Source organism: Entelurus aequoreus, linkage group LG17 (genome assembly GCF_033978785.1).
Source record: "Entelurus aequoreus isolate RoL-2023_Sb linkage group LG17, RoL_Eaeq_v1.1, whole genome shotgun sequence".
Taxonomy (NCBI): Eukaryota; Metazoa; Chordata; class Actinopteri; order Syngnathiformes; family Syngnathidae; genus Entelurus; species Entelurus aequoreus.
In genome coordinates this window covers 7407097-7430113 of record NC_084747.1, presented here as the reverse complement: position 1 = coordinate 7430113, position 23017 = coordinate 7407097, and the positions used below count along the sequence as shown (strand labels likewise).

The 23017-nt window shown below is 39.0% G+C and overlaps 1 protein-coding gene across 1 annotated transcript in view; it reads left to right on the top strand.

Moving 5' to 3' along the window:
• The first annotated feature begins 252 nt into the window (after positions 1–252).
• Positions 253–23017, top strand: part of LOC133632083 (zinc finger protein 569-like) — a 34558-nt gene continuing 11793 nt past the window's right edge. The window contains exons 1-3 of the mRNA XM_062024320.1: positions 253–539; positions 5086–6449; positions 21207–21321. Of these exons, the coding sequence (XP_061880304.1) occupies positions 425–539; positions 5086–6449; positions 21207–21321 (1594 nt within the window). The 5' untranslated portion in view covers positions 253–424. The remainder of the gene's footprint in view (positions 540–5085; positions 6450–21206; positions 21322–23017) is intronic.

Sequence of the window (23017 nt, the reverse complement as noted above, 5' to 3'; positions counted from 1 at the left end):
TTTTCCTCGATGTTTGCCCTTTTTCTGGTTTGAACAACAGCCATGGAAAAAGTCTGTGCACGTGCTTGTATATATATATTTTTTTAATTTTCAAACAGTAGTTGTCCATTATTTGATGTTAGATACTTTTACTAACCATTGTTTTAAAATAAGATTAAATTGCCTTTATTTTGAAAAAAAAAATGATGTGGAGTAGGAAACGGAAGTTGCGGACTTTTAGCGCATGCGCAAATGTACTTGAAGCCAAGCAAAAAGAAGACCGCATGCAATGGTTGTTCGGAGATTCTTCGAAATCACGATCTTAAAGTCATATGATTCACAGCAAATATAGCAACAAATATCTCAATTCGCATTTTCCAAAGCCACGAAACGTGCATTGAGTTTGGAGCGATATCTGAAGTGAAGATTGAAGACGTGATAGAAGATGGACGACTACTGCTATGCTAAGATGGCGACGTCCGCTAAAAGAGAACATGAAAGAGAATCAGCGCCACCAACTTCCAGCAAATCACCAACGGAGATAAAGACGAAAGATGAAGGTGAGTGACTTGAAGTTTTGTCATTTGAAAACTATTTCAAGCCCTTAAAATCGAAATTAGCCGGCTTTGTTGAAGAATGTAAAGAAAGAGCCGCCATGATTGTTAGCTTGAAGAAGGCAGTGGAGTTCACATCAGAGGAGATGAAAGAATGCAAAAGTCAAATGAAGAAAGTGGAAGAGCAAAACAAGCGCTTCCCATGTTTGGCAAACGCCACATTTCAAATATTTAGCTCGCATTACTAAGCTAAGTTATTGATGGAGTCCATCAAGTTATTGGATGGATGTTAGAGTGGACATAACAGCCACTATCTCGAAGTCATCCTCCATCTTGTAAACACTGTAGCAGCTAGTGAAAGTTTAAAGGCCTACTGAAATGAAATTGTTTTATTTAAACGGGGATAGCAGATCTATTCTATGTGTCATACTTGATCATTTCGCGATATTGCCGTATTTTTGCTGAAAGGATTTAGTATAGAACAACGACGATAAAGATCGCAACTTTTGGTATCTGATAAAAAAAAGGCTTCCCCCTACCGGAAGTAGCGTGACGTAGTCAGTTGAACATATACGCAAAGTTCCCTATTGTTTACAATGATGGCCGCCAGAAGTGAGAGAGATTCGGACCGACAAAGCGACGATTTCCCCATTAATTTGAGCGAGGATAAAAGATTTGTGGATGAGTAAAGTGCAAGTGAAGGACTAGTGGGGAGTTGAAGCTATTCAGATAGGGAAGATGCTGTGAGAGGCGGGGGTGACCTGATATTCAGCTGGGAATGATTACAACAGTAAATAAACACAAGACATATATATACTCTATTAGCCACAACACAACCAGGCTTATATTTAATATGCCACAAATTAATCCCGCATAAAAACACCTAGGTGTTTGTTATGCTAGCTCCTAGCTACTACATACTACTATATGGACGGGATCCCGTCCATAAAACCCGCGAATACAATTCAAACAGCTGCACAACACACACACTCACTCAGCCCAAAGGACCGTTCACCTAACCCAAGGTTCATAAAGCTTATATATTTAACCAAAGTTACGTACGTGTCACGCACGTACGGGCAAGCGATCAAATGTTTGGAAGCGTACTCACGGTATCGCGTCTGCGTCTGTTAACGAAGTCAAAGTCCTCCTGGTAAGAGTCTCTGCTGTCCGAGTTCTTCGATCTTGACTGCATCTTTCGGGAATGTAAACAATGAAACACCGACTGTGTTGTGTTGCTGACTTCCCTCGCAAAATACTCCGCTTCGCACCGACTTTCTTCTTTGCTTGCTCAGCTTCTTTCTCCATAATGCAATGAACAAATTGCAACAGATTCACCAACACAGATGTCCAGAATACTGTGGAATAATGAGATGAAAACAGAGCTATTTCGTATTGGCTTCAATGGGGAAGCCATACCTCTGTTAAACTGGCTACGTCATGCGCATACGTCATCCTCCAAAGGCGTTTTGAACCGGAAGTGTGGCGGGAAATTTAAAATTGCACTTTATAAGTTAACCCGGCCGTATTGGCATGTGTTGCAATGTTAAGATTTCATCATTGATATATAAACTATCAGACTGCGTGGTCGCTAGTAGTGGCTTTCAGTAGGCCTTTAAAATGATGTTGTTGCGCCAGGATTTGATTTTGAGCATTTTTTAATTGTATTTCCTAGTTCTTAGTAGGGCTGGACAATTAATCCCATTTTAATCTCAACTTCATTTAAGACATGACACGATCATAAACATGTTATTGTAAAAAAAGTTGAACAGCCCGCGGAACGTGCATGTAAATTCTTGAGCCTGTAACGGTTAAAGGGATGAGTGAGTGTATGATTGGAAAAAAAGACCATGTCTACTAGAATGTGCTACTTTTTATTTGACACAGTGCTAGTATGTCTAATCTGTAATCACTGAACTCAACAAAAAAGTAAGACCACATGATTTTCGCTTTAATGTAACCCCCAGAATTGGCCACTAAAACAGAATCTGCTAGTAAACGCAGAATTTCACGGAAATGGACATAAATGTGAGTGAAATGTTGTCATTGTGAGGAGAAGGAACATTTGTTTGGGACAATAATGTGTCCGGTACCCCTCGTTCATCCCCGAAACACTCAACCACCCTGTCCTGAACTAAACAATGTGGAGACGGCCACTTGCAACAGCGACTAAACTATGAAGCTAAAGCTAGCAAGAACAATCCACACACCACAAAACACTTCTTGTGTTGTTGTGAACGGCATCACGATGTAAGATCAATGTACAAACAGGAAGGCAGTCGCAACTTGAGAGGCTTTCCTTATTTTACAGCCTCGAGTTTTCTCAAAACTCACACTTTCCGCTTTGATTGATTGATTGGTTGATTGATTTTAGAAAATGTTCTTCATGACACAAAAAGCAAACAATCTATTGTGTAACATAAGTGTGAGAGGTAAGAAACGGCATACAGAAAAATGTAAACAGAAAACCTGAATTAGATTAGTTTTTCATATTGCTATAGTCGTTTTAATTTATTGTTACTATGATTGTTATTTTACGCGTTATTTATTTGTTACTAATGTATATCTGGTTGTTCTTTTAGATTATATTTAAAATTGAGTTTTGGTGATAATGTTTTTATGTTTTCAAATTAATAAAAAAATGGTGTTATTTATCATGATTCCAAAATCACTCGAAATAATTGTGATTATTATGTTTTGCCATAATTGTCCAGCTCTAGACGAGGTATTGGAAAGGACTTCACAATAAACTATGTATCACGGTACTTGAGTCACGATACAATAGTCTATTGTAATATTGTGACATGGAGTTTTACTGACATTTTTACAAAGTCACTGAACATTTTCAAAAACTACTCAAAATTAATGTTGTATAAATGTATACTAGATGACAGTTATTATTTATTGGACAAACTGTGTCAAAAACAAAGTAAATAAAATGATCATTGCAGTTGTACGGAAAGTGGATCAAATTTCTTGCATTTAATATCTAAAAAAGTCCTCTTCTTCTTAACTACTGACTTCTTTCAGATAGATATGATCTTTTTTAGTTTTAGTCATTCACAAACAAGGATGGGTGGAGGGTCACCACTTTGACAACAAATATGTGAGCAAATTGTTGAACAGTTTAGGAACAACATTGCTCAACCAGCTATTTCAGAGAATTTAGGGATTTCACCATCTCAGGTCTATAATATCATCAAAAGGTTCAGAGAATCTGGAGAAATCACCGCACGTAACATTGAATGCCCGTGACCTTGGACCCTTCAGGCGGTACTGCATCAAAAAATGACATCAGTGTGTAAAGGATATCACCACATGGGCTCAGGAACACTTCAGAAAACCATTGCCAGTAACTGCAGTTGGTCGCTACATCTGTAAGTGCAAGTTAAAACTCTACTATGCACAGCAAAAGCCATTTATCAACAACACCCAGGAACACAGCAAAAGCCATTTATCAACAACACCCAGAAACGCCGCCGCCTTCGCTGGGCCCGAGCTCATCTAAGATGGACTGATGCAAAGTGGAAAAGTGTTCTGTGGTCTGACGAGTCCACATTTCAAATTGGTTTTGGAATCTGTGGACGTCGAACAAAGAGGAAAAGAACCATTTGGATTGTTCTTGGCGCAAAGTGTAAAAGGCAGCATGTGTGATGGTATGGGGGTGTATTAGTGGCCAAGACATGGGTAACTTACACATCTGTGAAGGCACCATTAATGCTGAAAGGTACATACAGCTTTTGGAGCAACATATGTTGCCATCCAAGCAACGTTATCATGGACGCCCCTGCTTATTTCAGCAAGACAATGCCAAGCACGGTGGCAGAGGGCTTAGTGCATCTGCCTCACAATACGAAGGTCCTGAGTGGTCCTGGGTTCAATCCTGGGCTCAGGATCTTTCTGTGTGGAGTTTGCATGTTCTCCCCGTGACTGCGTGGGTTCCCTCCGGGTACTCCGGCTTCCTCCCACCTCCAAAGATATGCACCTGGGGATAGGCCCCTCCCACCTCCAAAGACATGCACCTGGGGATAGGCCCCTCCCACCTCCAAAGACATGCACCTGGGGATAGGTCGATTGGCAACACTAAATTGGCCCTAGTGTGTGAATGTGAGTCTGTCTATCTGTGTGGCCCTGCGATGAGGTGGCGACTTGTCCAGGGTGTACCCCGTCTTCCGCCCAATTGTAGCTGAGATAGGCTCCAGCGCCCCCAAAGGGAATAAGCGGTAGAAAATGGATGGATGGAATGGAATGCCAAGCCACGTGTTACAACAGCGTGGCTTCATAGTAAAAGAGTGCGGGTACTAGACTGGCCTGCCTGTAGTCCAGACCTGTCTCCCATTGAAAATGTGTGGCGCATTATGAAGCCTAAAATAGCACAAGGGAGACCCCCGGACTGTTGAACAACTTAAGCTGTACATCAAGCAAGAATGGGAAAGAATTCCACCTGAGAAGCTTCAAAAATGTGTCTCCTCAGTTCCCAAACCTTTACTGAGTGTTGTTAAAAGGAAAGGCCATGTAACACAGTGGTGAACATTTTTGCAATGTTTTGCAGACGTCCAGCAGCTGATCGGTAATCCAGAAGAAGTTTCCCCTCAGTTAGGGGGGAGCTCCACTTTGAAGCAGGAGACTCCACAACCACCCTGCATTAAAAAGGAAGAGGAGGAACTCTGCATCACTCAGGAGGGAGAGTGTCTTCTAGGACGAGAGGAAGCTGATTACACCAAGTTTCCACTGAGTATTCTCTCTGTGAAGACTGAAGATGATGAAGAGAAACCACAAGTAGACAACCTCTTAGCTCTATCAGATAGTGAGGCTGAAGACGAGGTTGAAGAACCTTTGAGCAGCGATACAGACTGTGAAGGTGATATGAGGACTCACACTGACAACAAACACTCTGAATGCTCTACAAAGAAGAGAGGTAAAACATGTTTGAGCTGCTCAGTTTGTGCTGAAAGTTTTACTAAAAAGAGCAGTTTGACTAAACACATGAGAACACACACAGGTGAAAAAACATTCATTTGTTCAGTTTGTGGCAAAAGCTTTTCTCGAAATAGCAATTTGACTCAACACATGAGAACACACACAGGTGAAAAAACATTTAAGTGTTCAGTTTGTGGCAAAAGCTTTTCTATTAAGAGCATTTTGACTCAACACATGACAACACACACAGGTGAAAAACCCTTTAATTGTTCAGTTTGTGGCAACAGTTTTTCTCAAAATAGCCATTTGACTCAACACATGAGAACACACACAGGTGAAAAAACATTTAAGTGTTCAGTTTGTGGCAAAAGCTTTTCTCTAAATGGCAATTTGACTAAACACATGAGAACACACACAGGTGAAAAACCATTTAGTTGTTCAGTTTGTGGCAAAAGCTATTCTCGAAATTATGGTTTGACTGAACACATGAGAACACACACAGGTGAAAAACCATTTAGTTGTTCAGTTTGTGGCAAAAGCTTTTTTAAAAATGGCTCTTTGACTAAACACATGAGAACACACACGGGAGAAAAAACATTTAATTGTTCAGTTTGTGGCAAAAGCTTTTCTCGAAATAGCAATTTGACTCTACACATGAGAACACACACAGGAGAAAAAACATTTAATTGTTCAGTTTGTGGCAAAAGCTATTCTCAAAATTATGGTTTGACTGGCCACATGAGAACACACACAGGTGAAAAACCATTTAGTTGTTCAGTTTGTGGCAACAGCTTTTCTCAAAATGGCTCTTTGACTAAACACATGAGAACACACACAGGAGAAAAAACATTCAACTGTTCAGTTTGTGGCAAAAGCTTTCCTCATAACAGCTCTTTGTGGCGACACATGAGAACACACGCTGGAGAAAAACCATTTAGTTGTTCAGTGTGCTGTAAAAGGTTCCCACATAAAGCAGACGCAGTAAAACACATAAGAACACACAAGGGGAAATAACCAATTAGCTGTTTAGTTTGTGGTATGTTGCTCATATGTGGTGACATCCACCCTACCCAGGACCTCCTCACTGCTTCTTTCACAAATATCTGAGGTATTCATACAAACTTGGATTATTTGGAGCATAATCTTATCTACTCATGACCCCATGTCTTCTCTGTATCTGAAACCTTGCTGAACAGTAAGATAGATGATGCTTCAAGTGCTTGGTTACTCCTTCTTCAGTCCTGGGGCCTCATGTGTCAAGTTTGTGCACGCTCAAAAACCTGCACTACACCCTTTTTCACTGCAAAGTTGAGATGTATCAAAACTGACGTTGACGCATAAGTGATGCCGGGTAACTGTTTGCATAACAAACTGCCAACTTTTACTCCTCAGACTGGTTGATGTGCAAATCAGAGACTTATGAACAATTACTTGAAGTGTTTTGTCAAGAGGATTATTTGTGATGTGTACATTTTCCGAATGTGATTGTTCTATTTTGGGTTGAAGTAAAATAAAGAAAACAATCTGTCGTATTTTGAAGTTATCATGCCATGACTTTACCCGTCCCGCCCACGTGGAAATAGATTTTCCTCCATGCGGCCCCTGAGCTAAAATGAGTTTGACACCCCTGCTGTAATGTGACTCATGTGAGCAGGTTACTGTATAAACACATTTTGTTATAAGTTATAAAAATGTGTTCAGTTCTCAGAGACACATCAAAACAAGGGAGGAAGCTGAAAGGAACAGACGTGTACATAAATGAACATTTAACAAAGAAAAACGCAGACATAGCCAGAAAAGCACGTAGCTTAAGAAGACAAGGAAAAATACAACAAACATGGACAGCAAACTGCAAAATATTTATCAAACTAAATGGAACACCAGAGGAAGCAAGAGTAATAGTCATAAGGAAAATAGCAGAGCTGGATAAATATCAATAACGATAAAAAAAATTAAACACAACCATGACACAAACAAACAATAATCAATCAAACAGAGAAATTATAACCTTTTCCAGCATTGAGTATAACAGGACAGAATTGGACAGTGCTATAGATCCAGACACACATTTTTTTTCTCACATGGACAACAATTGTTTATATTATACAGAAGTACAGTACAACACCAACATTAATTCCAATAACAAACTGTCAATTATTTATATGAACTGCAGAAGCTTGTATGCCAATTTTAACAATATGAAATCATTTTTGGAACAATTTAAAGAACCTTTCAAAATGATCGCTGTATCAGAGACATGGATGGATCCAAAAACAGGAATGGATTTAGGACTAGAAGGATATGAACTCCATTATATTAATAGAGTAAATAAGAATGGAGGCAGAGTTGCTGTATATGTGATGAAGGACTTCCATTACAAGGTGGTAAAAGACATGTCACTGGCTATTGACAATGTTTTAGAGTGTATAACCATTGAGATATGTCATGAAAGAAATAGAAATGTATTGATCAGTTGTATATATAGGGCACCCAACTCAAGTATTGAAGGATTTGAAGACTGGATTAAGGGAACTTTCAATGGAATCAGTCCAAAAGTACTTTTTTTATGTGGAGACTTCAACATTGATCTCTTGAACCCCAACAAGCAAAAGTCCATTAATGATTTCACAGATACAATGTATAGTATGACTTTGTATCCCCAAATCACAAGGCCAACCAGAATTGCAAGTCACAGTGCTACACTTATTGACAATATCTGCACTAATGTCTTTGATAATAATACAACAAGTGGACTGTTAACAACCGACATCAGCGACCATCTGCCAGTCTTTACTATTTATGATGGGAACTACAGGAAGAAGAACATTGACAAAAAGACATTTCAAAGACTATGCACAGAGGAAGGAAGGATTTCCTTCAAGAAGGATCTGAGGAAACAAATTTGGGACAATGTATATAATGAAGATGATGTAGATCAGGGGTGTCAAACGTACGGCCCGAGGGCCGCATCAGGCCCGCGAACAGGTTTTATCCGGCCCGCGGGATGAGTTTGCCAAGTATAAAAATTAACCGGAAATTTTTGAATGAAAGAAACAGCTGTTCTAAATGTGTCCACTGGATGTCGCAATAACAATTATTTGTATCTTTGTAGATGACGCTACATATGTACAAAATAAAGCACATGTTAGTGCACCAGTCGAGGTAAATGATCAAACTACATAAATAACATCCTGTAATTTGATTTTGATTAGGGATGTCCGATAATGGCTTTTTGCCGATATCCGATATGCCGATATTGTCCAACTCTTTAATTACCGATACCGATATCAACCGATATATACAGTCGTGGAATTAACACATTGTTATGCCTAATTTTGGACAACCAGGTATGGTGAAGATAAGGTACTTTTTTAAAAAATGAATCGAATAAAATAAGATAACTAAATTAAAAACATTTTGAATAAAAAAGAAAGTAAAACAATATAAAAACAGTTACATAGAAACTAGTAATGAATGAAAATGAGTAAAATTAACTGTTAAAGGTTAGTACTATTAGTGGACCAGCAGCACGCACAATCATGTGTGCTTACGGACTGTATCCCTTGCAGACTTTATTGATATATATTGATATATAATGTAGGAAGCAGAATATTAATAACAGAAAGAAACAACCCTTTTGTGTGAATGAGTGTAAATGGGGTGGGTTGGTGCACTAATTGTAAGTGTATCTTGTGTTTTTTATGTGGATTTAATTAAAAAATTTAAAAAAATGATACTGATAATAAAAAAAACGATACCGATAATTTCCGATATTACATTTTAACGCATTTATCGGCCGATAATATCGGCAGACCGATATTATCGGACATGTCTAATTTTGATATAATTTTTTTATCTTGATTAACACCAATGAGTTGACTGATGAACATTATCATATCATTTATTCAGAAAATATAAATAACGACAAATAAACTATTAATCGTAACATGTAAGTGTAAAAAACAAACAAAAAAACAACATTAGGATTTTTTACAATTTTAGAATATGCTTGTTCTATTTTTAAACAAAGAAAACAATCTGAAGTTGTCTTTATTTTTAAGTTATCGTGCCGTGATTCTACCAGTCCGGCCCACTTGGGAGTAGATTTTTCTCCATTTGGCCCCGCATCTAAAATGAGTTTGACACCCCTGATGTAGATGATGCATATGGGAATTTTGTCAACACCTTTCTAACACTCTATGATAAACATTGCCCATGGAAAGAACATAGTAAGAAGAAAAAGAAAAACAACCAACCATGGATGACAAAAGGACTGAAAAATGCTTGTCACAAAAAAACACATTGTGTCGAATATTTATAACACAGAGATCTATAGAGGCAGAAAATAAGTATAAGAAATATACAAACAAGCTAATTGGTATACTAGGAACATGTAAGAAGGAATAATACAGTCAATTATTAAACAAGAACAAAAACAACATGAGAGCAACTTGGGGCATCCTAAATAGCATCATTAAAAATGGTGCTAAGAAAGATTACCCCCAGTACTTTCTACATGGAAATACAAAAAATGACAATATGAACCAAATAGCTGAACGTTTCAATTATTATTTTGTTAATATCGGAAACAATCTGGATCAAAGAATTCCAAATGCAGACGATGGGTCAGTTGAGGACTTGAGTGAGCTCATAGACAGAAATCCCAATTCCATGTTTCTTAAAAGCGTAACAAAAGAAGAAATAATCAAAATTGTGAAAATTGTAAATCCAAGACCTCAACCGACTGTCATGGAATAGATATGGTAACCATAAAAAAGGTTATAGAAGACATTTCAGAACCTCTGACATATATCACCAACGTATCATTTTTAACCGGCAAATTCCCTGACATAATGAAAATTGCAAAAGTCGTACCAATTTATAAGAATGGAGACGTACACCAGTTTACTAACTACACACCAGTTTCATTACTTCCACAATTCTCCAAAATCATGGAAAAATTATTCAATAGTCGATTAGATTTATTTATTAACAAAAGTGGGACGCTCGTGGAGAACCGATATGGATTTTGAGCAAATATCTCAACTACCTACTCAGTGGCCTAGTGGTTAGAGTGTCCGCCCTGAGATGGGTAAGTTGTGAGTTCAAACCCCGGCCGAGTCATACCAAAGACTACAAAAATGGGAGCCATTACCTCCCTGCTTGGCACTCAGCATCAAAGGTTGGAATTGGGGGTTAAATCCCCAAAAATGATTCCCGGGCGCCGCACCGCTGCTGCCCACTGCTCCCCTCACTTCCCAGGGGGTGATCAAGGGGATGGGTCAAATGCAGAGGACACATTTCACCACACCTAGTGTGTGTGTGACTATCATTGGTACTTTAACTTAACTTTAACATCAATAGCATTAATCAAAATAACAGAGGAAATGAGCAATGCTATAGATGGTAAAGAATGTGCGGCAGCAGTATTCATGGACTTAACAAAAGCATTTGACACAATTAATAATATTTTAATACAAAAAGTAGAACGATATGGCATCAGAGGTTTGGTCTTGAACTGGGTAAGAAGCTATCAACCAACCTGACTAAATCCTTTTTAAAAAATTACATTAACGACAAAATAGAGGAAAACACAAATAAGCCACGTGAGCTCTGGAAATTCTCAACAACCAGCTTCCTGGTTGCAGCCAGAAACTTAAAACCAGACTCACCAACATCAGCATCAAGGAGGGCGACTCCCTCATTACAGACAAAATGGAGGTAGCTAGCAGACTTAACGCCTTTTTCACCAGCATAGCTGCAACTCTTGTCAACAAGCTGTCCCACCACTCTGGTCGCTTTGGTGTAGAACACATTCAAGCCTTCTACAGAAAGCTAGGAGTATCCAACGATGATTTCAAATTAGAAATGGTCACAGCTGATGAGGCGTTTAAAAAATTGAGCGTGCTCCACCCAAACAAGGCCACCGGCCTTGATAATATTCCCTCCAGATTCCTCAGGGACTCTGCCTCCATCATTACCCCGATCATCACGCACATAATAAACCTATCAATTACACAAGGCCAAGTACCAAAACATTTTAAGATAGCAAGAGTAACTCCCCTCTTTAAAAAAGGAAGCAAATAGGAACCTGGCAACTACCGACCTGTTTCTATTCTCAGTTCCATTTCGAAAGTAATGGAGAAAATAGTTTATGAACAGGTCGATAGTTACCTTGCCACTAATAAACTCATGTACAAATTCCAATCCGGCTTCAGAACTAACCACTCCACTGACACATGCCTTCTCTATCTGAGCGACCACATCAAACATGAGGTGGACGCGGGCAAATACTGCGGCATGGTCATGCTGGACCTTCAGAAGGCCTTTGACACCGTTAACCACGCTATACTGTTGGATAAGCTCAGAGCAATCAGATTTAACAAAACCTCATGGAGCTGGATGCAATCTTACTTGGAAGGGAGGGAGCAGGTGGTAGAGGTGAACGGCACCGTGTCCCCCCACCCCCTCTCGGTGAGCTGTGGAGTCCCCCAAGGCAGTATATTGGGACCTTTACTGTTCCTAATTTACATAAACGACTTGTCATCGGCATGCGACTGTGAATTGTTTTTGTTTGCGGATGACTCTGCCCTGCTGGTATCCGACAAGGACAAGTCACAGGTGGAGAAAATCCTCAGTGCTGAGCTCTGTAGAACTTGCACCTGGCTCGCTGACAACAAGCTATCCATCCACTTGGGTAAAACGGAATCCATCCTATTTGGGTCCCACATCAACCTTAAGAAAGTCAGTGACTTCACTAGGAAAGATGAGGTCACCTACCTAGGTTCCATTCTAGAGACTAATCTTTCCTGTGATAAAATGGCAACCAAGGTAATCAAAAAGGTTAACCAACGAACGAGATTTCTCTACAGAATCTCCTCTCTGGTCAACAAAAGCACCATGAGGATTCTGGCGGGAACTCTCGTTCAACCCTTTTTCGATTACGCATGCACCTCCTGGTACCCTAGCACCTCCAAAACCCTCAAATCTAAACTCCAAACATCCCAGAACAAGCTAGTCAGATTACTTCTAGACCTCCACCCCAGATCACACCTCACTCCTACCCACTTCTCCAAAGTGGGCTGGCTCAAGGTGGAGGACAGAGTTAAACAACTTGCACTGAGCCTAGTCTATAAAATCCGCTACACCTCCCTGATACCGAAGTACATGTCAAACTACTTCCTTAACGTAAATGACCGCCATAACCACAACACCAGGGGGAGCTCCACTAACCACGTTAAACCCAGATTCCGAACTAACAAAGGTCTTAACTCATTCTCTTTCTATGCCACATCAATGTGGAATGCGCTCCCAACAGGTTTAAAAGAAAGGGCATCTCTATCCTCCTTCAAAACCGCAATAAAAGTTCACCTCCAGGCAACTACAACCCTAAACTAACACCCTCCCCGGATTGCTAATAATCAAATGTAAACAATCAAATGCAGATACTTTTTCTTATGCCTTCTGATCTCTCTCTCTCTCTCTAACTCTCTCTCTCTCTCTCTCTCTCTCTCTCTCTCTCTCTCTCTCACTTTCTCTATGTCCACTACTTGCTGTCCATATCCTACCCCTCCCCCTCCACACCCCTGATTGTAAATAATGTAAATAATTCAATGTGATTATCTTGTGTGATGACTGTATTATGATGATAGTATATATGATAGTATATATCTGTATCATGAATCAATTTAAGTGGACCCTGACTTAAACAAGTTGAAAAACTTATTGGGGTGTTACCATTTAGTGGTCAATTGTACGGAATATGTACTTCACTGTGCAACCTACTAATAAAAGTCTCAATCAATCAATCTAACCAACAGGAAGCAATATGTGAAGATGGGTGAAAATATGTGAACACGGCTAGCTATATCCTGTGGTGTACCGCAGGGATCAATACTGGGACCAAGATTGTTTAATCATTATATAAACGACATTTGTAAAGTTACAAAGGACTTCAAGTTAGTTTTATTTGCAGACGACACAACTGCTTTCTGTTCAGGAGAGAACACACAGAAGATAATACAAATAATAACAGAAGAAATTAACAAATTAAAAAGATGGTTTGACAAAAACAGACTATCTTTGAATCTCAGTAAAACTAAAATAATGCAATTTGGTAACAGCAGAAAAGAGCATCATACACGAATACAAATAGATGGAGTAGACATCGAAAGGGTAAAAGAAACCAGATTTTTGGGAGTATTAATAGATGATCAAATGAACTGGAAATCTCATATACAAAACATACAACATAAGGTGGCAAAAAACATTTCAATAATGAATAAAACAAAATACGTCCTGGGCCAAAAATCACTTCATATTCTCTCCTGCTCACTAGTGTTACCATATCTGAGTTATTGTGCAGAAATATGGGGAAATAACTACAAATGTGCGCTACATTCACTAACCGTGTTACAAAAAAGATCAGTTAGAATAATACATAATGTTGGATATAGAGAACATACAAACACTTTATTTATTGAGTCAAAAATATTAAAGTTCGATGATTTGGTAAAATTGCAAACAGCTAAAATGATGTACAAAGCAAACTATAACCTGCTACCAAAGAATGTACAACAATTCTTCTCCACTAAAGAGGAGAAATATAACCTTAGAGGAAAAAATAATTTAAAACATTTGTATGCACGTACAACACTTAGAACGTTTAGCATATCAGTATGTGGAATTAAATGATGGAATGGATGAAGTAAAGAAGTTAAAAATTTTACTTATATGATCCAGTTTAAGAGGTTGTTCAAAATAATAGTGCTTACAAAGTAAGTCAATACTTCCAACCTTATTGAAAATAAGATATTCCTCATCTCAGTATGTTAATAATGACTGAATTAATTAATTACATATTACAAAACTGTTGTATATACTAATTCATAGATGTTATTTTATTATATAAAAAGGTCAGTAAATGATTCTATATAATTGTAAACGCTTTGAAGTGGGAAAGGGGTAGGATTAAATAAGCTTTGCTTCTTCCTACTCCTTTTCGGGCATGATGTAAAATGAAATGATATGAAATTGTGTGATGTATTATACTGTAAGTGTGTTCATGTTCCAAATAAACTAAAAAAAAGAAAGAAAGAATGTCAGGCTGACAATCGCTCTTCCGCTTTCTCCAAACACGAGAACAAAGCAGCTCCTACTGACTTGTGATTGGTCAGACCGTGCCCATCTTAATCACATGGCTAATTTCAATATAATAAATTGTGATGTAACACAATTGAATATCTTATATGCTCAGACAGTAATGTGTTTATATAAGTTTAGATTGTGTTATGATGTTTGTAATGGGGAAAGACGTTAATGTGTCTTGTTTTCATGTTTGCATTTAAGATAGTTGACATTTAGCATGATAGCTGTTAACTGGTGATTAGTGATGTTAAGTGTCTAAGATGGTAGTTATTGATTAGCAGTGTGATGAGGGCTTTCTGCTGGTGAGTGATTAGCACTACAGTTAGAGCCACCTATCGCTAGGTAGAAATGAGCAGTTTCACCAACATTTTTATGTGAAACCATATTACTAACTGTCTGGTGTTTTACAGGATTCATGGAAGTTTATTGTCATACCAGCACACGATCAGTGGCGTGCAGTCACTAGAGGCAGGGGAGGCACGGCCTCACCTGCCATCATGGAAAGAAAAAAAATGTAAAAAGAAAGAAAAAAATAATTAAATTGTTATATGTATCCAGTGATTATACTAAAGTTGTTTTCCATTTTACTTCACCAGTTTTAGATTACTTATTTTATTATTTTCACATTTGCCGTTCAAATACTGAGAAGAGACGGTGCGGGGATCAGCAGCCAGTTGAGGCACGTCACAGAGATGAGCCTCAACATGCATACTTGCCAACCTTGAGACCTCCAATATCGGGAGGTGGGGTGGGGGGGTGGGGGCTTGGTCGGGGGTGGATAGGGGGCGTGGTTGGGGCGGGGCGTGGTTAAGAGGAGAGTATATTTACAGCTAGAATTCGCCAACTCAAGTATTTCATATATATATATATATATATATATATATATATATATATATATATATATATATATATATATATATATATATATATATATATATATATATATATATATATATATATATGTAACTGCTGTGTACCCGTCCCGCCAAGAACCCACACACAGGCTGAATTGGATGATGTGGTTCTTTACCTGTAGCTGCAATGAGTGATCAGAACGCACATACAAACAATATGTGGTTAGCACCTCTGCTGCTTTCGATGTCATTAGCAGAGAACAGGAAGTCTGCCAATAAGCTTCCGGTTTGCGGTCATATCCACAGACTTACAGGTACCAGCAGATGGCGCAATTGGACCTCTCATTGCATAACAAACCAATATACATATTTTAGCAGGAATTTCACTCAAATAATCAAAGTATTTCTTATACCCGTTACATATATATATATATATATATATATATATATATATATATATATATATATATATATATATATATATATTTATTATTATTTTATTATATATATAAATAAAAGAAATACTTGAATTTTAGTGTTCATTTATTTACACCCACACAACACTCATCTACTCATTGTTGTACTTGAAAGTACAATGCTTTGTTAAGGGTTGAATTGTCCATCCTCTTTCTATTCTCTGTCACTATTTTTCTAACATGCATGCTGAACACCCTCTCTGATGATGCATTGCTGTGTGGCACAAAAGTGCTTTCATCAAATGTACGAGAGTGTGGAATCTTCCATCTCTCCCTAGCATGGCCCAAAACCGGTCAATCCTTGCTTCCTGGGGAAGATCTTCCCTGGCAAGCAATTGGTACTCCAGTACTTGTACCCGGAGGCTGGTCAGGTCCAATCGCAGCTGCGGCAGACTTTTTTTTGGGGGGGCGTGGCCTCCAGCTACGGCTGAAGACCTTGGAGATTGTCGGGAGAAAATCTCTGTCGGGAGGTTGTCGGGAGAGGCGCTGAATATCGGGATTCTCCCGCTAAAAACGGGAGGGTTGGCAAGTATGCTCAACATGGATTGTGCGCAATGACTCGGCTAACTGCTGGCCTGCTGTGCAGTGAGACCGTATTGCTATATGAATTATATTATACATTTCCATAGTTTAGTTAGCTGAGGTATATAATGTACAGTGTATTTTGTCAACAACTGTATGTGTGTAATGTATTTCTTGTGCTGAGCGATCAAACTGCTGCCAAGACACACTGTGTGAGGCTCGCAGTAACCCCGCCTCCTTGTGCCGGTTAACACTCCCGCCGCAGAATACACCCCTGACGGGAGTGCCACACCAACCAAAGACCACACCCAAACCCTCCACGTGCAAGACCGAATCCACCCAAAAAAAGTCACTTAACAAGAAGCCAAAAAGTGCAAAAACAACAATGCTCGCACCGGAGGAGCCGCGAACGACCGCAGGGACACAACATTAGGTACACCTGCAGACTGCAGCACGGATTTCATATTTCATTCATGCACAACTCCTCCAACACGAACACCACTGTTCCCGCACTTATAAGTAAAGGTAAGACCATAATAACGTTTTTTTAATTAAATGTGCTTTTTTGTGTGCTACAGTTTGTATGTGTAAAGTTAAGTTAAAGTACCAATGATCATACTTGCCAACCCTCCCGTTTTTAGCGGGAGAATCCAGATATTCAGCGCCTCTCCCGACAACCTCCCAACAGAGATTTTCTCCCGACAAACTCCCGGTATTCAGCCGGAGCTGGAGGCCACGCCCCCCAAAAAAAAGTCTGCCGCAGCCTCCGGGTACAAGTACTGGAGTACCAATTGCTTGCCAGGGAAGATCTTCCCCAGGAAGCAAGGATTGACCGGTTTTGGGCCATGCTAGGGAGAGATGGAAGATTCCACACTCTCGTGCATTTGATGAAAGCACTTTTGTGCCACACAGCAATGCATCATCAGAGAGGGTGTTCAGCATGCATGTTAGAAAAATAGTGACAGAGAATAGAAAGAGGATGGACAATTCAACCCTTAACAAAGCATTGTACTTTCAAGTACAACAATGAGTAGATGAGTGTTGTGTGTGTGTGTGTATATATGTGTAAATAAATGAACACTAAAATTCAAGTATTTCTTTTATTTATATATATAATAAAATAAAATAAAATAAAAATAAAAAATATATATATTTATATATATATATATATATATATATATATATATATATATATATATATATATATATATATATATATATATATATATCTAGAATTCACTGAAAGTCAAGTATGTATATATATATATATATATATATATATATATATATATATATATATATATATATATATATATATGAAATACTTGAGTTGGTGAATTCTAGCTGTAAATATACTCTCCTCTTAACCACGCCCATAACCACGCCCCCGCCCCAACCACCCCCCCGCCCCCCGATATTGGAGGTCTCAAGGTTGGCAAGTATGCCAATGATTGTCACACACACACTAGATGTGGTGAAATCTGTCCTCTGCATTTGACCCATCACCTTGATCACCCCCTGGGAGGTGAGGGGAGCAGTGGGCAGCAGCGGCGCCGTGCCCGGGAATAATTTTTGGTGATTTAACCCCCAATTCCAACCCTTGATGCTGAGTGCCAAGCAGGGAAGAATGCTGGTATGAGCTTTTAAACATAACCCGTTAACTGCTGCCAATCAAATGGTGAATAAGATACTCTTTAGGGTTCATATGTTTGTAAATCTGACTGTGATGAAGTCAGTGCCTCACCAGCCATGAACCTCACCGCACGTCACTGCACACGATACACATGAGATGGCACACAATTTAGTAGCACTTGAACAATAGGATTGGTCCTGGTGGAGATCTACACTCTTAGTGCTTTTCTTCTTTATTCAGAGTAATCATTTGACTTTCTAAAGGTTTTTAACCAAAACAACTAAGTAGCTTGAAAAATATTTCTGTGTTTCTTGTAGTATTTAAAATGTAGGATTTTTTTTCCTCGATGTTTGCCCTTTTTCTGGTTTGAACAACAGCCATGGAAAAAGTCTGTGCACGTGCTTGTATATATATATATATATTTTTTTTATTTTCAAAGAGTAGTTGTCCATTATTTGATGTTAGATACTTTTACTAACCATTGTTTTAAAACAAGATTAAAATGCCTTTATTTTGAAAAAAAACAAAAAACTTGCTGGCTTATAGCGCATGCACAAATGTACTTGAAGCCAAGCAAAAAGATGAAGACCGCATGCTGTGGTTGTTCGGAGAATTTTCTAATTCACGATCTTAAAGTCCTATACAGGTATATGACTTCAAGATTGTGAAGGACTTCATATTCATATGCCTTCACCAGCACCTGCATTAAACATGCAGAGTTACACAAGGTAGGGACTGATCTCTGAAATATTAGTGAATAGATAGGCCCCTTGGGTATTATCAGTCATGGTTAACTGATGACTCTCTCACAATGCCCACCTCACTAGGAACGGCAGTCCCTCCTCGACTCCCTCCACCCCCCGCACCAGCAGCCCTCAACATGTGGCAGACAGAGGAGCCTGGATCCAGCCTGGCCTACAGGCCAACATGGCGAGGGGGAAGAATGGCCGACAACATTTCCTGCTCTGGTGAGCAATAACTGACAAATACCGGATGGTCATTCTGTGCCACAGATTTTGGAAAAAATTCAAAATCACAACCAATCACATATTTTTTTCAAACTTTGTCAATAACTTTTGTCATTAACTAAGGTCAATAGCTAATGTTAGGATTATGAGTAATGAGGATAAACACTGAAACATGATATATTTTATACTGCTGTTTGTCAACAGCGGCTGAGGTAATCCAGATCCTTAGCCTGCTGGAAACGATTAAACACACCCAAGACCAGCTGGTGGCGAAGGTCAACTTCCTAACCAGCAGGTTGACCAGTACCAGAAGTTAGTTGAAATGCCGGCCAATATCCAGTTTCCACTGGAACAGTTGGAGGCAGTGGAGGCATTTTTGAAGGCACCATCAAATGGCCCAGCACGACATACTTGCCAACCTTGAGACCTCCGATTTTGGGAGGTGGGGCGGGGGTGTGGTTAAGAGGGGAGGAGTATATTTACAGCTAGAATTCACTAAGTCAATATTTCATACATATATATATATATATATATATATATATATATATATATATATATATATATATATATATATATATATATATATATATATATATATATATATATATATATACACACACTACCGTTCAAAAGTTTGGGGTCACCCAAACAATTTTGTGTTTGAGCCTTCATTTCTAGGAACAAGAATAGACTGTCGAGTTTCAGATGAAAGTTCTCTTTTTCTGGCCATTTTGAGCGTTTAATCGACCCCACAAATGTGATGCTCCAGAAACTCAATCTGCTCAAAGGAAGGTCAGTTTTGTAGCTTCTGTAACGAGCTAAAGTGTTTTCAGATGTGTGAACATGATTGCACAAGGGTTTTCTAATCATCAATTAGCCTTCTGAGCCAATGAGCAAACACATTGTACCATTAGAACACTAGAGTGATAGTTGCTGGAAATGGGCCTCTATACACCTATGTAGATATTGCACCAAAAAGCAGACATTTGCAGCTAGAATAGTCATTTACCACATTAGCAATGTATAGAGTGTATTTCTTTCAAGTTAAGACTAGTTTAAAGTTATCTTCATTGAAAAGTACAGTGCTTTTCCTTCAAAAATAAGGACATTTCAATGTGACCCCAAACTTTTAAACGGTAGTGTATACATATATATATATATATATATATATATATATATATATATATATATATATATATATATATATATATATATATATATATATATATATATATATAAGAAATACTTGACTTTCAGTGAATTCTAGCTATATATATATATATATATATATATATATATATATATATATATATATATATATATATATATATATATATATATATATATATATATTTTATTATATGTATATACTGTATAAAGTATATATAAATAAAATAAATACTTGAATTTCAGTGTTCATTTATTTACACATTACAACATTACATTACAACATTGCAGTTTACGGCAGACGAAAACGTGACGTGTGTTGTTGTGTGTTGTTACCGCGCTGGGAAGACGTTAATGAAGCTGCCTAACAATAAACCCACATAAGAAACCAAGAACTCGCCCTCAATCATTCTACAGTTATAACGTGATTGGGCAGGCACGCTGTTTATATTGTGGGAAAGCGGACGTGAAAACAGGCTGTCCTCACTCAGCTCCGCCTGAATTTCTGGAGATTTTCTGGAGAAAATTTGTCCCGGGAGGTTTTTGGGAGAGGCGCTGAATTTCGGGAGTCTCCCGGAAAATCCGGAAGGGTTGGCAAGTATGACAGCTCGACAAAGAGTGGTGAGGTTTCTTTCTTAATATGAATGGTGCCATTAGGTTTATTGATTGTCCATGATTATGCAAATATTCTATTGAATCAGCCCTGACAACCAGGGCTGTCCTGAACCGCCTTGTCCCGGTGGTAAGATTATGTCAGTGAGCCACAATCTGCCTGGTTTGACATGGTGTGTAAAGGTAGCATAGGTCCATGAGCCAATAGAGAACAGGTTCTGTTTTTTTACATTTCTGGACGCTTTCAACAGGAACAAAAACCTTTTAAATGCAACTTAAGCTTAAAAATGTTTACCTCTTTGTTTAAATAAATGTCTTTGCCTTTTAGACTTCTTCTTTAGCCACCATTAGAGGCCAGGATGTGAAACGGGTGATCTGGAACATCCTGGGCAGGATCTTCACAGATGAGGTTTCACATCAGATCAATTGGAAGGGTGTCAACAACAAAAAGGCCTTTCAGCAGGATGGCAACAAAGACCTTGCTTTCCAGTAAGTATATCATTCAAAGTAATATTACATACTGTACGTTCAAAGTCAATAGTGGGGGCAGCCTTAAAAATCGTAGCAACCATCATACCTGTAGCTGCTCCCAAATGTATTCTTTTGGTCAGATTAACGTAACGCTTCAACCGATGTTTGTCGACTTCCTTTATTGCGTTTCTTTGCATGTTCAACACCCTCAAACACCGTAAAAAAACTGAAATAAAGTAAAACAAAATCACATGAGCATCTGCCATTATATGACAAACATGAAACAAATCATTACAACCAAACATACCGTGTGAGCCTTCCAACCAGGAATTTAGGAGTTGCTGTTACATTTCGCTACTATTCGCTGCTCTAGCACACCTGCAGCTTAGCCCCAGAGGCTTGTATGACCACCTTTAACGCTAATTAGGCTGATCACATGACAAACTTCAATTAAATGCAGCGCAACAGTGGAACCGGTAGGGGTCAGTATCTCTGCCACCTTTCTTCACCAATCTCAAGTGAAATTAAAGGCCTACTGAAAGCCACTACTACCGACCACGCAGTCTAATAGTTTATATATCAATGATGAAATCTTAACATTGCAACACATGCCAATACGGCCGGGTTAACTTATAAAGAGCAATTTTAAATTTCCCGCTAAACTTCCGGTTGAAAACGTCTATGTATGATGACGTATGCGCGTGACGTAGCCAGTGAAACAGAGGTATGGCTCCCCCATTGAAGCCAATACAAAATAGCTCTGTTTTCATCTCATTATTCCACAGTATTCTGGACATCTGTGTTGGTGAATCTGTTGCAATTTGTTCATTGCATTATGGAGAAAGAAGCTGAGCAACCAATAATTTGTTAAAAGGACTAGTTGGTACAATCCCTGGGGACTCTGCATGGCAGGGGCGTCCTCCTCCCTGAGCCAGGCTTGCACCTGACCGCATACCTAAGTGAGGCTAGGTGACACTGCTGGGAGGCTTTTCCACCATTGGGACACATCTTCAGTTGTGTGCCCCAGCGTCACGGGGTGTTTCGGCCCGGCTTACCACAAGACACCCTCTGCTGAGGAAGGGCCCACCCCAGGGTGATCAAATCCCTGGGTGTGTGTGTCCCATTAGGTGTTAGCCTTAGCAGCCCAGCTGGTGTCACTCCTCCTCAACCACAACCAATGGCTCGTCCTCTCTGCTGTGTTGGCCAGCTCTTTAATGGCCTGTCTGTGAGCCTGCCCCCTGACTCCAACCTCCCTAAGGAGCTTAAAGGCGGTGCCTTTAAAAGAAGAAAGTTGTCGGTGCGAAGCGTAGTATTTTGCGAGGGAAGTCAGCAACACAACACAGCCGGTGTTTCATTGTTTACATTCCCGAAAGATGCAGTCAAGATCGAAGAACTCGGACAACAGAGACTCTCACCAGGAGGACTTTGACTTCGATACACAGACGCCTGTAGAGAACTGGGACAACACAGACTCTTACCAGGGTTACTTTGATTTGGATACACAGACGCAGACGTGCTACCGTGAGTACGCAGCTGCGCTTCCAAACATTTGATCGCTTGCCCGTACGTGCGTGTCACGTACGTAACTTTGGTTAAATATAGGGATGTCCGATAAATGCGTTAAAATGTAATATCGGAAATTATCGGTATCGTTTTTTTTATTATCTGTATCGTTTTTTTTGTTTTTTTTTTAATTAAATCAACATAAAAAACA